At 44.5% G+C, this 17754-nt stretch overlaps 1 protein-coding gene across 2 annotated transcripts in view; it reads right to left on the bottom strand.

Moving 5' to 3' along the window:
• KATNIP (katanin interacting protein) overlaps positions 1–17754 on the bottom strand; it is a 200602-nt gene that overhangs the window by 33166 nt on the left and 149682 nt on the right. For both annotated transcript variants that reach the window (XM_060031962.1, XM_060031963.1), the window contains exon 15: positions 10378–11245. In XM_060031962.1, the coding sequence (XP_059887945.1) occupies positions 10378–11245 (868 nt within the window). The remainder of the gene's footprint in view (positions 1–10377; positions 11246–17754) is intronic.

Raw genomic sequence — 17754 nt, 5'->3', positions numbered from 1 at the left:
GTCATGACCTCAGTTTACTGTGATTTGATTTCCACTGGCTGAAATGAATGGGCTGGGTTGGTCTGCAAGGGCAACGGAGGAGAATGCACCAAACGTCACGTGTCAGGGACTCAGCCTGCCCTTCTCTGCCAGGGTGTGCAAGAAAGGCAGGCCTTGGCTTTCATCCTGCATCTGCTTTCTGACCTATTCTCCCCGAGATGTACGTACGCCCTGGGTTTTAAAAGCAGAGAGGTATAGACTTTGTCTTGGACCTCTCAGATGAAACAGCAGGCTGGGGCCCACATTTCCCTCTGTCACACATGACTCATTAGACTTTGGGAGTTGGGCAACTGCTAGGATTGGTGCTTTGTCCCGTCTGTCAACATTCCTGCCAACAAATCTGAACTGATAACAGAAAGCTACTGCTTTAATCTGCAGTCCTCATGGTCTGGGAGGGACCAGTATGAGATGATGGGATTAAAGGTTCAAAACTACTCTTTGGTGGAGATTAATATGAACTGCAAAATTCTGGACTTCAGTTTATAAAAATCACTGGCACCACTGTAAGGTAACCATTAATTGCTATTAAAATGGGAAGTGAAAAAGCATGTAGTGAGATGCAACAGAACCACGTTTATTGGAGGTGAACAGCCCATTAGCCATAGCTGATTGGACTAGGAGTGGACACCTGACCCATGCCAGCCAATCAGCTTCTGCCCTGAGACTCTGGAATTGCATTCTGGAGCTAGAGCTGGGAAATTGTCACTTTTGGACTGCGAAGCCATTTCCTGTCATGTGCACAGAGGAGGGGTGAGCAAGAGTGGACCTGCAAAGCAGCAGAGGCAGGGCCCAGCAGCCCTGGAGAGTCAGGGAGAAGCTTCCTCGGTGCCTACTCGCTTTCTGCTTCCTCCTTCAAATCCCATGTATGCCTCCTGCCTTTGGGGGTCCAGGAGCTTCTCAAATAACACCCCATTTTACTGCTCAAACTGGGCCAATGAGATTTCATTCACCTGTAGCTAACTGACCCCTGATAAAGACACTTCCAAAATGCAGATGTCATTACAATGAGATAGTTTGTTTAACAAAAGGATTTCCAGGCTCTCTATTACGGCGACAGCAAGATTCCAGTCCCAGGGAGGATCGTGGGCAGTCATTCATTCTACAAGCACTGTTGGAGGGCTTGGCCCCCACCTTTCCTGACGGGAATAGCTATGGGATTTGGCTCTATGTAATGGGTAATTTAAAATTTCTAAGCAACTTTCCTTTTTAGCACGACCAGCTTAACAAGCATGAAATCTCAGGGGCTCAGTTCTTAATGTGTGTTGAGCCGAGCAGTGAAATGCCTGGAAGGAAATTAAAGTGAGACAAAGTCTTCTGAACATGGACAAGTTAGAAAAATGCCCATCACCTCATAACTCCCAGAGGTTCTTTGGGTCTGTTTACCAGGAAGGTTTGGAATTGCCTAGCTCTTCTGGGGCAGGTGGCTGATGACAGCTGGGGAAACAGGGCACTGTAGGGTAGTAGTTCGAAGCACAGATGCTGGAGCAGGACTGCCTGGGTTCAAATCCTGCTCTAACACTTATTGGCTGTGTGATCCAAGGAAAGTTACTTAAACCTCACATTTTCTTTTCTTTTCTCTTTTTTAATCATATAACTTTCAGGTGTACAGCATTGTGGTTCAACATCTGTATACACTACAAAGTGATCACCACCATAAATCTAGCTCCCATCCATCACCATACAGTTGACCTCCTTCATCCATTTCACCCACACCCCAACTGCCTTCTCCTCTGGGAGCCACTAATCTGCTCTCCATATCTATAAATTTGTCTTTGTTTTATTTTGTTTGTTTTGTTTATTAGATTCCACATATTAGTGAAGTCATCGGTATTTGTCTTTCTCTGTCTGACTTATTTTACTTAGCATAATACCCTCAAGGTCCACGCATGTTGTTGCAAATGGCAGGATTTCATTCTTTTTTATGGCTGAGAAGTATTACATTGTACATACATTATTCCATGTACATATATACTATATATATATATGTATACACATATACCACATCTTCTTTATTCATTCATCAGTGGACACTTAGGTTTTTTCCATATCTTGTCTCTTGTAAATAATGCTGCAATGAACATGCGGTGCATATATCTTTCCAAATTAGTGTTTTCATGTTCTTCAGATAAATACCCATACTGTTTTCCATAGTGGCTGCACCAATTTACAATCTTGCCAACAGTGTACAAGAATTCCCTTTTCTCCACATCCTCTCCAACATTTATTATTTCTTGTCTTGTTGATAGTAGCCATTCTAACAGGTGTGATGGGACATTGCCTTGTGGTTTTGATTTGCATCCCCCTGATAATTAGTGATATAGAACATCTTTTCTTGTGCTTGTCAGCCATCTGTATGTCTTCTTTGGAAAAATGTCTATTCAGACCCTCTTCCCACTTTTAAATCTGTTTGTTTGTTTTTTGTTGTTGAGTTGTATGAGTTCTTTATATATTTTGGATATTAAGCCCTTAAAAGATATATGATTTGTGAATATCTTCTCCCATTCGGTAGGTTGCCTTTTCATTTTGAGGATGGTTTCCTTTACTGTACATAACCTTTTCTGTTTGATGTAGTCCCATTTATTTATTTATGCTTTTGTTTCTCTTGCTTTTGGAGTCAGATCCACAAAAACATTTCTAAGGTTGATGTCAATAAGGTTACTGCCTATGTTTTCTTCTAGGAATTTTATGGTTTCAGGTCTTATATTCAAGTCTTTAATCCATTTTGAGTTAATTTTTGTGTATGGTGTAAGATAGTGGTCTAGTTCCATCCTTTTGCATGTGGCTGTCCAGTTTTCCCAACACAATTTATTGAAGAGACTGTCCTTTCTCCATTCTATGTCTTTGCTCCTTTGTCATTGATTAATAGTCTATATGTGCATGGGTTTATTTCTGGACTCTCAATTCTATTCCATTGATCTGTGTGTCTCTTTTTGTGCCAGTATCATACTGTTTTGATCACTATAGCTATGTAGTATAATTTAAAATCAGGGAGCATGATACCTCCAGCTTTGTTCTTCTTTCTCAAGATGCTGATGCTTTTGGCTATTTGGGATCTTTTGTGGCTCTATATACATTTTAGAATTATTTGTTCTAGTTCTGTGAAATACACCACTGGAATTTTGATAAGGATTGCATTATATCTATAGATTGCTTTAGTAGTATGGTATGGACATTTTAACAATATTAATTCTTCCAATCCATGAGCAAGGAATATCTTTCATTGTGTGTGTGTGTGTGTGTCTTCTTTAATTTCTTTCATCAGTGTCTTATAGCTTTCAGTGTACAAGTCTTTAACCTCCTTGATTAAATTTATTCCTAGGTATTGTTTTTTTTTTGATGCAATTGTAAATGGGATTGTTTTCTTTACTTCTCTTTCTGACAGTTCATTATTAGTGTATAGAAATGCCACATATTTCTGTATATTGATTTTGTATCCTGCAGTTTTACTGAATTCATTTATTAGTTATAACAGTTTTTTGATGGAGTCTTTACGGTTTTCTATATATAGTATCATGTCATCTGCAAATAGTGAGTTTTATTTCTTCTATTCTGATTTGGATGATTTTTATTTCTTTTTCTTGCCTAATTGCTGTGGCTAGGACTTCCAATGTTGAATAAAAGTGGTGAGAGTGTGCATCCTTGTCTTGCTCCTGATCTCTTAGAGGAAACACTTTCAGCTTTTCACCACTGAGTATGATGTTAGCTGTGAGTTTGTCACATATGGTCTTTATTATGTTGAGGTATGTTCCCTCTATACCAACGATGTTGAGAATTTTTATCATAAGTAAATGTCGAATTTTGTCAAAACCATTTTTTAAATCTATTGAGATAATCATATGATTTGTATTCTTCATTTTGTTGTATCATGTTGACTGATTTGTGGATATTGAACCATCTTTGCATCCCTGGAATAAATCCCAGTTATTCATGGTGTATGAAACTTTTAATGTATTGTTGGATTAGGTCTGCTCATATTTTGTTGAGAATTTCTGCATGTATGTTCATCAGTGATATTGGCCTGTGATTTCTTTTTTTTTTTTTTTGGTGATGTCCTTGTCCAGTTTTGGTATCAGGGTAATGCTGGCTTCATAAAATGTGTTTGGAAGGTTTCCCTCCTCTTCGGTTTTTTGGAAGCATTTGAAAAGACTAGGTATTAAATCTTCTTTGAGTGTTTTGTAGAATTCACCACTGAAGCCGTCTGGTCCTGGGCTTTTGTTTGTTGGAAGATTTTTGATTACTGTTTCAATCTCCTTACTAGTAATTGGTCTATTTAAATTTTCTATTTCTTCATGATTCAGTCTTAGAAGATTGTTTGTTTCTAGGAATTTATCCATTTCTTCTAGGTTTTCCAATTTACCGGCATATAATTGTTCATAGTAGTCTCTTACGATCCTTTGTATTTGTGTGGTATTAGTTGTAACTTCTCTTTTATTTCTGATTTTATTTATTTGAGCCCTCTCTCTTTTTCTCTTGGTTAGTCTAGCTAAAGGTTTGTCAACTACATTTATCTTTTCAAAGAATCAGCTCTTAGTTTCATTGATTTTTTTCTATTTTATTTTAGTCTCTACTTCATTTATTTCTGCTCTGATCTTTATTATTTCCTTCATCTACTGATTCTGGGCTTTATTTGTTCTTCTTTTTCTAGTTCCTTTAGGTGTTAAGTTAGATTGTTTATTGGGAATTTTTCTTATTTCTTGAGGTAGGTCTGTATTGCTATGAACTTCCCTCCCAGAACCACTTTTGCTGTATCCCACAGATTTTGGTATGTTGTATTTCTGTTTTCATTTGTCTCCAGGTATTTTTTGTTTCTCCTTGATTTCTTCAATGCCGCCCACCCTCCAGTTGTTTTGTAGTATGTTGTTTAATCTTCATGTTTTTGTGGTTTTCCCCATTTTTTTTCTTGTGATTGATTTCTAGTTTCATACCACTGTAGTTGGAGAAGATTCTTGATGTGATTTAAAACTTCTTGAATTTATTGAGACTAGTTTTGTGACTTAACATGTGATCTATCCTGGAGAATGTTCCATGTGCACTTGAGAAGAATGTATGTTCTGCTGCTTTTGGATGGAATATTTGGTATATATCTGTTAATCCAATCTGCTATAATGTGTTGCTTAAGTCTGATGTTTCCTTATCAATTTTCTGTCTGGATGATTTATCCATTGAGGTAAGCAGGGTGTTAAAGTCCCCTACTATTACTGTATTGCTTTCAATTTCTCTTAAGTCCATCAGTATTTGCTTTATATATTTTGGTGCTCCTATGTTGGGTGCATATACATTTATAAATGTTATAACTTCTTGTTGCATCGACTCCTTTATCATTATGTAATGCCTTTCTTTGTCTTTTATTATAGTCTTGTTTTAAAGTCCATTTTGTCTGATATAAGAATAGCTACTCCAGCTTTCTTTTCATTTCACTTGCATGGAATATCTTTTTCTATCCCTTCACTTTCAGTCAGCGTGTGTCCTTACTTCTGAAATGAGCTTCTTGTAGGCAGATATAGACGAGTGTTTTTTTCTTTTAATCCATTAAGCCACTCTCTGTCTTTTGATTGGTGAATTTAGCCCATTTAAAGTAATTATTGGTAAGTATGTAATTACTGCCATTTTGTGAATTGTTTTCTAGTTGTTTTTGTAGTTCTCCTCTGTTCCTTTCTTTTCTCATTTCCCTTATGTTTTGGTGGCTTTCTTTAGTGCTATATTTAGATTCCTTTCTCATTTTCTTTTGTGTATTTACCGTGAGTTTTTTCCTTGTGGTTACCATGAGGATCACATATGCCATCCTAGGTAAGCTGCAGTCTGCTTTAAGTTGGTAGCAACTTAAATTTGAACACAGTCCAAAGCTTTGTCTTTCTACTCCCCCTCCACACATTTTATACTTTGATGACAAGTACTACATCTTTTTATTTTATGCATCCCTTAACAAACTATTGTAATTTTAGTTAATTTTAACACTTTTGCCTTTTAACCTTCAAGCTTGCTTTATAATTGATTTTTTTAAATAAATAAATTTATTTATCTATCTATCTATCTATTTATTTTTGGCTGTGTTGGTTCTTTGTTGCTGCACGCAGGCTTTCTCTAGTTGTGGCGAGAGGGGGCTACTCTTTGTTGCGGTGCATGGGCTTCCCATTGTGGTGGTTTCTCTTTGCTGCAGAGCATGGGCCCTAGAGCGTGCGGGCTTCAGTAGTTGTGGCACATGGGCTCAGCAGTTGTGGCTTACAGGCTCTAGAGCACAGGCTCAGTAGTTGTGGCATGCAGGCTCTAGCATGCAGGCTCATTAGTTGTGGGGCACAGACTTAGTTGCTCCACGGCATGTGGAATCTTCCCAGATCAGGGCTTGAACCCATGTCCCCTGCATTGGCAGGCAGATTCTTAAACACTGCACCACCAGGGAAGTTGTGCTTTATAACTAATTGATCCACTACTTTTATTATATATTTACCTTTGTCATTAAGATTTTTACATTTGTATGTTTTCATATTATTAATTAGTGTCATTTATTTTCAGTTTAAAAGAGTCACTTTAACATTTCTTGTAGGGCCAGTTTAGTGGTGATAAATTCCTTCAGCTTTTGCTTACCTGGGAAACTCTTAATCTCTCCTTCAATTCTGAATGATAAACTCGCTGGGCAGAGAATTCTCACTGGAAGTTTTCTTCTTTCAGTATTTGGAATATGTCATGCCATTCCCTTCTGGCCTGTAAAGTTTATGCTGAAAAAAAATCTGCTGATGGCCTTAAAGGGATTTCCTTGTATGTCACAAGTTGCTTTTCTCTTGCTGCTTTTAGGATTCTCTTTTTATCCTTAACTTTTACCATTTTAATTATAGTGTGTCTTGGTGGGTGTCTCTTTGGGTTCATCTTATTCAGAACTCTCTGGGCTTCCTGGATGTCTATTTCCTTCCCCAGGGAAATTTTCAGCCACTATTCCTTCAAATAATTTTTCTTGCCCTTTCTCTCTTCTTCTGGGAGCCTATAATATGAATGTTATTCTGCTTGATGTTCCAAAGATCCCTTAAAATATCTTTATTTTTCTAAAATTCCTTTTTCATTATGCTGCTCTGTCTGGGTGAGTTCCATTGCTTTGCCTTCCAGCTTGCTGATTTGTTTTTCTACCTCATCCAATCTGCTGCTGAACCCCTCTAGTGTATTTCTCAGTTCAGTTATAATTTGTGTGATACTTTCTTATATTTTCTATCTCTTTGTTGTTCTCGCCATGTTTGTCCATTCTTCTCCCAAGTTCTATGAGCAGCATTTGACCATTATTTTGAGCTTTTTATCAGGTAGATTGATTATCTCTGTTTTGTTTAGTTCTTTTACTGTGGTTCTGTCTTGTTCTTTTGGTAGGAATATATTCCTCTGTTTCCTCATTTTGCCTAATTTTCTGTGTTTGTTGCTATATATTAAGTAAAGCAGCTACCTCTCTTGGTCTTGAAGGAGTGGCCTTATGTAGGACATGTCCTGTGGGGCTCAGAAATGCAATCATGCCTGGCCACCAGAGCCGGGTCCTCAAGCAGTGTCCCCTTATGGGTTGCGCGCACCCTCTTGTTGTGGCAGGGTCGTGGATGCTGCTGCCATGCATTGGTGGGCAGGGTTGGCCCCTGGAAAGACTGCAATGCTGGCCACAATGGCTGATGGGTTCTAGTGGGCAGGGTTATCACATAGTCAGCTGTGAGGCCTGGCTGAGGTGCAGGGGTGGGTGGGGCTCTAAGTGGGGTGTGCCGACTAGAGGGAGAATTCCAAAATGGCACCCACCAGCACTGGAATCAGCAAGGTAGCCTGAGACTGGAAAAATGGCTCCCTCCAGTTTCTCAGTCCCCAGGGAGCATCCCAACTCGTTCCTGCCTCTCCAGCAGATGCTTCAAGATTGGTAGGTGGGTCCCATTCACCTATGGTCCATGCACTTTTCAGTCTGGTGTTTTTGTGCTGGTTTTCAGGTGGAGTGAGTGTGAGTGTGCCCTTTAAAAGCTAGCTTTCCATTCTCTGCAGTTCTATAGTCTTGAGTGTATTCCCCATTGGTTTTCAAAGCCAGATGTTTTGGGGCCTCATCTCTCTTGTGCAGGATCTAAGGACTGGGGTGCCTGACGTGAAGCTCAAATCTCTCAATCCCCAGGGAAAGTAACTGTACCTGTGTAATCCCTCCCATCTGTGGACTGTCGCACCTGGGGTGTGGTTTTTTCCTTGATGAGGTCATCTCTCTGCCTCTCTTACCTGCCATGATGCTGCCCTTTTACCCTTTCTTGTGGAGACTCTGTTCATCCAGTTTTCAGGTCCTTTTCAGAGGGAATTAGTCTACTTGTAGCTGTAGTTTTGTTGTGTCTATGCGAGGAGCTGAGTTCAGGATCTTCCTATGCCACCATCTCGAACCTCCCATCTCACCCTGCTTTCTTACCTCACATTTTCTTTATCTGTAAAATGGGACTGGTATGAGGATTAAGTGAACCCGTTTGAGTAACGTGCCCAAATGACAGCCTGGCTTACAGCAAACATGCCATGCATCTAGCCATTGCAGTTCCTTCTTTCCATCATTTTTCCCACACTGCAGAAGACCCACCATGAGTCAGGCACCTGAGTCCTGGGGACCCCAACACAAATAAGACGCAGTCCCTGCCCCCAAAGAGCTTCTCGGTTCTGTTCTCCCACTCTGCTCTCCTCCCTGCTAACCAGTCTCAGGGTTAAATCTTGGTGGGGGTGGGCAGCAGAATCTGTAAGGCTGGGGAGCCAGAAGGGGAAGCCCTGCCTGGGAGAAGGGAGCCAGCCACTCACCATGGAAAGGCACTCAAAGAGTCTGAGGGACTTGCTCTGCCCTAAGTAACATCAAGGGTCTGAAAGAGGCCACAAACGCTTCACATTTCTAGGTGTAAACTCTGGCTAAATGCAGGCCTTCGGGGTCTGTCCAGTAGACAGTCATAGTGCAGATGCTAATGTAATTCACTGAAAATATATACATTGGCTTCACATACAGATACACCAAGAGGCAGAGTCACAGAATGGGGATGACGGTGATGATGATGATAACAACAACAACAATAATAATAAATAGCAGTAGCTAACATCTGTTGGGTGCGCTTATGTCCCAGGCACAGTGCCAAACGCTGCACACGTAGGATCTCATTTGATCCTCCCAGCCCCTCGTGAGTTGGATATTACTGGTGTCCTTATAAACGAGGAAACTGAGGCTCAGGGGGATTTCAGAACTTGCCCACAGTGTGGGTTGGCAGTGGGGAACCAGGATACATGCCCAGTCAGTTTGACTCTAGGGCTTCTGCTCCTGTGTGGGAGGGGCTGGGGATAAACTCAGAGGATCTAGAGGTGAGCCTTGCCTTGGTAGGTCCAGGAGCTCTGTGGACAATAAAGGATGTAGATGCTAGTGTTGAAATCATGGCCACCACTTCTGGAGCACTTTCCACATGCCAGGCTCTGGTCAATATTTTGAAGCTATCAACTCATTCATTTTTCACAACCCTGTGGGGAGTGGGGGTTCATTCCCATTTCACAGATGAAGATGCTGAGGCTCAGAAAGTGGAAATGCCCAGCTCTATAGGACCCAGTCTAGAGGTCCCAGACCTATAAGTAGCAGAGCTTGAATTCAAATGGTTTGACTCCTTGTTGCTATGCTACACTCCATCCCAGTAGCCAAATCTGAGGGCAAATATTCAGAAACCCAGCCGTTGGCACCTCCTTTCAGATCTCTTAGAGATAATCTACTGCAAAGTTCACAGAGCAGGTGAATCCTGCTAGCAGATGTATATATATATTTTTTGACCCACACAGTGGTTTAAAAATAATCTCCATCATTTGCCAATGTTGAAAAACAAGAATATTCTACAATTTTGATTTCTCTTGATAAAAGGAAAAGGGAGATCTGGCATATACTGGTCTTGTATTCCTGAATACCATAGTCCTCACCATTCCCTATAGTCCTTCCAACCCCCAGGCAAGAATTGATTGCTATTTTTCATCACACTTGTATTATTTTCCTAATGGTATGGTTACAAAGAAGTGAAGTTCTTAGAGACCAACGTCTCTGTCAGAGGTGGGATAGCAGTCTAGATTGGAAAAGCCATGTTTTGCAAGAAAAATGGACAAAGGAACGTATCTTGGAGGTAATGACAAATATATCTATGAGTTTAACATGCAAAGTGTGCCTTGCCCATTTCACTCACTGCTGCCACCCCTGTGGCCCCTGAGACAGGGAATTTGTGACCGTTAGTTGAGAAGAACCCACTTGCTTTGCAGATGAGGAAACTGAGGTCCAGGGAGCAAAATGGCTTCATGCCAATCCGTGGCCCCGGCTCAGGTGAGATGGCCCCGAGTCAGACTGCTTCCCAAGCTTACCTCTGCTGTCTGGCTGGCCATCACTATGACTGTTGCTGAGGGCGTCCTTCCTCAGGCCTCTCCTCCCACTAGCAGGGTGCTCCCTGTGGGAGGGCTGGTTAAAGGTGTCGAAGTCATCACCGCAGACTCTTGGGGTCGCTCTCTGAGCTCTCTCGCTGGCGATGACATTCCGGCTGCTTGTCCGCCCTTGCTCACGCCTGGGGCCTGTATCTCCAGCCTCGGTCTCTCCAGGCCCCTCACGGATGATATCCTCTGACGGAACCCTGCCTCTCCAGTCCAGCGGCTTCTCCGGACTCAGCCAGAGGGGTTTTGACTTCAGGCCTTCCTGCTTCCTGCCTTTCCCTGCGGGAGAAGGTTGTAACCAGGATGGGGTTTTGCCTGGAGGCTCAGAGACTTTTCTGCCCATAAGGTTTTCCAGTTGTTGGATCAGCGAGAGCTCCTGGTCAAGAGGAGGAGGGCATTCCGCGGGCGAGGAGTGGGGAGGGACACTGGGCATGCCACCCGGCGAGGATGGTGTGGCTAAAAAGCTGCACTCTTCCTCTAACTTGGACAAATTGTCTTTCATGCAGTCAGGAGAATTCATCCTTCCACCAAATAAATGTCCTTGTGAAGAAGCCTTCACATCCTCTGCTGCTCCAGCTGGCTGCGAGTAACTGGCACCGAGCTGCTTGTCCCCATCGGTGCTGTTCCTCTTGCGGGCACCTTTGCTTTCTTCTGAGTGGGCTGCAACGCTATTTTCCATTCTCTCATTTTGCAGGCCCACCAGGATGCTCTGTGGGGCCTCGTCACCTCCTTTGTCTAAGTTGCCATCAAAGATGAGTTTTTTGTTGACATACAGCTTCACGTTTTTGGCCCCAATGTCAAGATCCTGAAAACACAAAATTTCACAAAATGAAGATGCGTGGCATCGGCCTGATGTATCAGATTTTGAAAGGAGCACGTGAAAAAGACAAATGTGGGACGCTGGAAACGTGAGCTTTCTGAGACTACAGCACTGGGGCTGTTAAATCAGACTCCTTTTCATTTCGGTGCAAAGGGTTACATATGTTATAAATCAAAGGACTTGCACAAAGAGGCGGCCTCCATCACCATCTTCATCATCATTACCTCCTGCTGGGACACATGTAATAGCCTGCTAATTGGTCTCCCTGCTTCCTGTCTCTTGCTCCTGTGACCTCAGCTTCACATTGCCACCTGCCTTAGTTTTCTACAAGAGCAGATCTGGCCCAGTCACATCCCTTTGTGAAATTCTTCATGTTTTTTTTCACTGCCTGTAGCAGGGTTCTTTAAAGTATGGTTCCTGGGCCTCCTGTGTCAGAAAAGCTTGGCAGGCACGTAAAATGCAGATGCCCTAGGCTCCGTATTTTGGGGGCCCTGAGGGCAGAGCCTGAGACAAGGATTTGAGTGCAGGTAGCTTATCAGCAGGTGCTCCTAAGAGGGAGAGTCAGGTAGGGCAGGTGAAAACCCAAAAAGGTTTTGGGGCTGGTCACTGCTGTGGGGAACTGGGGCTCCATCCAGCTGGGACACTGTGAGGGACCGGCAGAACGCATCTCAGAAGTGTCCCTCCAAAGGCGGGAGGCTGGGTGTTTATCCACTGACTCCCTTCCCTGCTGTTGATGGCTGCCCCTGGGGAAACTGACTCCCCGCCATGACCACAGGCTAGGCCCTCTAGAAGCTTCAGCAAAAGGACCCGAGCAGAAAGGCTCAGAGCCTGGAAGCGCTGGAAGTGGTGCCCAGTCAGCACACCCGGGACTGTCCCAACACAGCTGTGGCCACAAGTCGAGGGGAGCCCAGAGGATGCGGTGTGGGCGCCGCACTTGTGTGGACCCATGAGATGAATTCCGAACCCCTCAGTATGACATACAGGGACCTTCACAAAAGGGTCCTGCTAGCCTTCTGTCTCCTCCTCTCCCAGCACATGTGCCCCGTATGAGGCAGGTGTTCAACGCTTCTTGGGTCATACTTAAAATTAGGGGGCTTCCCTGGTGGCGCAGTGGTTGAGAGTCCGCCTGCCGATGCAGGGGACACGGGTTTGAGCCCTGGTCCAGGAAGATCCCACATGCCGCGGAGCAACTAAGCCCGTGCACCACAACTACTGAGCCCTAATGCCACAACTACTGAAGCCTGTGCGCCTAGAGCCCGTGCTCCGCAACAAGAGAAGCCACTGCAATGAGAAGCCCTCGCACCACAATGAAGAGTAGCCTCCGCTTGCTGCAACTAGAGAAAGCCCACGCACAGCAAAGAAGACCCAATGCAGCCAAAAAAAAAAAGGGGAAAAAAAGAAAAGAAAAAAACATCAAATAACACCTCCTCCTGCTACTGCCTTATTTGGCCATACCTCTTTACACAAAAACAGTTTTTTGGTTTTTTTTGCGGTACGTGGGCCTCTCACTGTTGTGGCCTCTCCCGTTGCGGAGCACAGGCTCCGGATGCGCAGGCTCAGTGGCCATGGCTCACGGGCCCAGCCGTTCCGCGGCATGTGGGATCTTCCCAGACCGGGGCACGAACCCATGTCCCCTGCATCGGCAGGCGGACTCCCAACCACTGCGCCACCAGGGAAGCCCACAAAAACATTTTTAATAAACAGCTTTCTCGAGGAATATAATATATACCTCATACAGTAAACTGTACATGTTTAAAGCATACAACTTAATGGATAAAGAAGATGTGGTGTGTATATATATATATATATATATATATATACACACACACACACACAATGGATATTACTCAGCCATTAAAAAAAGCATGAAATAATGCCATTTGCAGCAACATGGACGGACCCAGAGATGATCATACTAAGTCAAGTAAGACAGAGAAAGACAAATATCATGTGATACTGCTTATATGTGGAATCTAAAAAAAAGATACAGGGCTTCCCTGGTGGCGCAGTGGTTGAGAGTCTGCCTGCCAATGCAGGGGACACGGGTTCGTGCCCCGGTCTGGGAAGATCCCACATGCCGTGGAGCGGTTGGGCCTGTGAGCCATGGCCGCTGAGCCTGTGCGTGCAGAGCCTGTGCTCCACGACGGGAGAGGCCACAAGAGTGAGAGGCCCGCATACCGCAAAAAAAAAAAAAAAAAGATACAAATGAACTTATTTACAAAACAGAAATAGACCCACATTCATAGAAAATAAATTTATGGTTACCAAAGGGGAAAGGGAGGGATAAATTAGGAGTTTGGGATTAGCAGATACACACTCCTAAGTATAAAATAGATAACCAACAAGGATCTACTTATAGCACAGGGAACTATATTCAATATTTTGTGATAACTTCCAAGTGAAAAGAATCTGCAAAGGATATATATATATATATATATATATATATATATATATATACACACACACACACACACACATATATATATAACTATATATAACTGAATCACTGTGCTATACACCTGAAACTAACACAACATTGTAAATCAACTATACTTCAATAAAAAAGAATAAAGCACACTACTTTATAAGTTTTAACACATATCCACCCATGATCAAGGTAATGAACACACCCATCACCCACAAGGGTTCCTCGTACTCCTATGTAATCCCTGCCACCCTATCTTCTTCCCCCACCCCGAGCCAACCACCCGTCAGCCTTCTGTCACTATAGATTACTCTGCCTTTTCTAGAATTTTTCTATAAAAGGCATCGCACACTATGAACTCTTTGGGGCCTGGCTTCTTTCACTCAGCATAATAACTCTGAGATTCATCCATGTTGTGTCGATGAGTAGTTTTATTCCTTCTTATTGCTGGCGTGCCCCACAATCTGTTTGTCCACCTCTACAGCAAACTCTAAGAGTCACAGTCACAGCTGCACCTCCTGCCCACTGGCCTCTGCCTCCTCCTCTACACGAACCCACCCTGCCAAAGGTGCCAGCAACTGGGTCACAGAACTTCCCTGTTGCCTGGACGATTCTGATCTATTCCTGTTGCCCTGGTCTATCACTCAATAGAGCCTTCTTTTCACTCTCGGGGTGCCCTGGTTTGGACAGTCAGCTTTGGGGTCCAGCAGGGGATCAGACCCACCGAGAAGTTCTCCTTTCTCAGGTAGGCTGTCCTCCTGCCCCTGCTCTCACCGCAGTCCAGGCTCCCCGCTGTTGCTCCTCTTCAGCTGGGCCTTGACCGGTTGGGCTGGTCCCCGGCCTCCCGATTTTCCTGCACCCTCTCACTAGGGGGTCCCACTCAGGCCCAGGGCCCTAACTATCGTTCTCTCATTGGTGACTCCTATTTAATTTAATTTTATTATTGAAGTATAGGTGATTTACTATGTTGTTTCAGTTTCACATGTACAGCAAAGTGATTCCATTTTATATGTGTGTGTATATATATATTCTTTTCCATATTCTTTTCCATTATGTTTTTTTAAAAAATAAAATTTATTTATTTATTTATACTTTTGGCTGCATTGGGTCTTTGTTGCTGTGCGTGGGCTTTCCCTAGCTGTGGCGAGCGGGGGTTACTCTTCGTTGCGGTGTGCGGGCCTCTCATGGCGGTGGCTTCTCTTTGTTGCAGAGCATGGGCTCTAGGTGCGCGGGCTTCAGTAGTTGTGGCACATGGGTTGAGTAGTTGTGGCTCACGGTCTCTAGAGTGCAGGCTCAGTAGTTGTGGCTCACGGGCTTAGCTGCTCCATGGCATGTGGGATCTTCCCGGACTAGGGATCGAACCCGTGTCCCCTGCATTGGCAGGCGGATTCTTAACCACTGTGTCACCAGGGAAGTCCCTTCCATTATGTTTTACTGCAAGATATTGAATATAGTTCTTTGTGCTATATAGTAGGTCTTTGTTGTTTATCTATTTTATATATAGTAGTTTGTATCTGCTAATTCCCAACTCCTAATTTATCCTTCCCCACCCCCTTTCCCCTTTGGTAACCATAAGTTTGTTTTCTATGTCTGTGAGTCTGTTTCTATTTTGTGAATAAGTTCATTTGTATCATTTTTTAGATTCCACATATAAGTGATATTTGTCTTTCTCTGTCTGATTTACTTCACTTAGTATGATAATCTCTAGGTCCATCCATATTGCTGCAAATGGAATTATTTTTGTCCTTTTTTATGGCTGAGTAGTATTCCGTTGTGTATATATACCACATCTTCTTTATCCATTCGTTTGTCAGTAGACATTTAGGTTGCTTCCATGTCTTGGCTATTGTGAATAATGCCAATTAACACTGGATTCCTGACTATTTTAATCTCCAATCCTGACCTCTCCATCCAGCCCACAGTGACCATGTGACCTCTCTTCTTGGATATCTAACAGGCGTCTCAACCTTAACAGGCCCCAAACAGAATGATCAATCCACTCTTCCCAAACCTTGTCATCTTTCGTCTCAAAAGTGGTTCCGCCGTTCAACCAGCTGCCCCAAACCTGGGAGTCCTTGAGTCTTCTTGCTGTCTCACTCACACGTCCAATCCATCAGAAGCCCTGTGGCTCTACCTCCAAACCCCCTCCGGAATCTGACCTCTTCTCCCTGAATGGTGGCCGCCTCCTAGCCTGGGTCACAGTCATCTCTCCTGGAGACAACGACCGTATCCTCCTAAGTGCTCTCTGTGTATCCACTCTGCACCGTCACCCACCCACCCCCACCCCACTCCGGCACACACACTTCATTTCCAGCAGCCAGTCTTTCTTAAAAAACACCTTAAATCAGGGAATTCCCTGGTGGTCCAGTGGTTAGGACTCTGCACTTCCACAGCAGGGGGCCCGGGTTCAATCCCTGCTCAGGGAACTGGGATCCCACAAGCCGCACGGCGCTGCCAGAAAAAAACAAACCAAACCAAAACAACTTAAATCAGATCACGGCAGGCCCCTGCTTAAAACCACCCAATGGGGCTTCCCTGGTGGCGCAGTGGTTGAGAGTCCGCCTGCCGATGCAGGGGACACGGGTTCATGCCCTGGTCCGGGAAGATCCCACGTGCCGCGGAGCAGTTGGGCCTGTGAGCCATGGCCGCTGGGCCTGCACGTCGGAGCCTGTGCTCCGCAATGGGAGAGGCCACAACAGTGAGGGGCCCGTGTACCACACAAAAAAAACAAAAACAAAAACAAAAAACAAACACCCAATGATTTCCTATTACGTGGAGAATAAATTCCAGCTCCCTTCAGCGGTCAATGTGGCCTGCGTGATCTGGTCCTGTGACGACCTCTCTCTCCCCTCCCCTTCTGCTTCCAACACACCACTCTGCTTGCTGCTCTGTGATCCCAGGGAGCTCCTGCCCACCTTGGGACCTGGGCACCTGCCTGGAAACCTGCAAGGCTGGCCCCTCCTTGTCTTCAGAGAGATGTGGCTGCTCTCCCTAGAGCAGCCCCCGCCCCACCCAGTCACCTCTCTAGCCCATGGCCCTGTTTTCTTTCCTCCTGGTCTCTGAAATGGTCTTGTTCATCAGCTTTCTAACTTATTTATTGTCTCCCCCACTCAGAGTTAAGCTCCAAGACAGCACAGAGCCTACTAATCTCGTCCAAGGGCCCAGCAAGGGCCTGGCACACAGCTGCTGCTCAGTAATCCCTTTGGAATTATAAGTGAATAAACACAGGTATTTTTCTCCCCGGGGAACACTGCTCTCCAACGATCATCAGAGAAGAAACCTGATCAGAAAAATGGTAGCCTGTTGGTTTCAACCCCAGGCCGTTTTCCATCTTGCTTTGGCTTCTGATCTGCTCTTGGGATACAAGATCTGAGATCCCAGAGGTGTCCATCTATACTTATTTCCCCCTGCCTTAGCGCTCCTGAAATCCAGGCAACGAAGCTCCAGCTAACTTCCTAGTTCACTAAGTTATTGCTATGAAGGTTTCCGTAGCAATTTAGGATGAGAAACGTCAAGCCCGTGTTACACCACAGGAACCCAGCTTCAAACGTCCAATTGCAGGATGGCAGGCTACTATTTGCTGCCTGTCAGAAAAGTCGGTTCTCAAAGCCCTCTTTTACATGTTTATACGGATGTGTTCTCTGTTTAGCGGAGGCGCAGCGCAAGTGTGTGCTGTGAATTAATCAGGAAATAGCTATTGGAGAAGGACAGCCTGGGCAGCTTTCAATGACTAGTCCCGCAAAATTACCGCCGTGGAAACATCTGGTGAGACAGACACGCTCTCACTGAAAGAGGCGGTGGGGTGGGGAGGAGACCTTTCAGTCCGCACAGTCGTCACATGGGCATCCTGGCTTCCGTAAGGAGATGCCTGGTTTCCACAATGGGCTCCTTGACCGTCCGCGAACGGCCTAGAGCCCCGTCTGACCTCAGCTCTCTCCAAGAAGCCTGGCTGAGTGGGGACAGAGAGAGGGGAGCAGGCTGGGGCAGGGGTGTGACCTCTCATGCCCCTAGCATCAGGCAGGTAGGAGAGAGAACAGGGTTGGGGTGGAAACCACAGGGAGTGGCGGGG

The sequence above is a fragment of the Delphinus delphis genome, chromosome 15, assembly GCF_949987515.2.
Source record: "Delphinus delphis chromosome 15, mDelDel1.2, whole genome shotgun sequence".
In the NCBI taxonomy this organism is placed as follows: Eukaryota; Metazoa; Chordata; class Mammalia; order Artiodactyla; family Delphinidae; genus Delphinus; species Delphinus delphis.
Note: the sequence above shows the minus strand (reverse complement) of the source record. Positions and strands in the feature narration are given on the sequence as shown.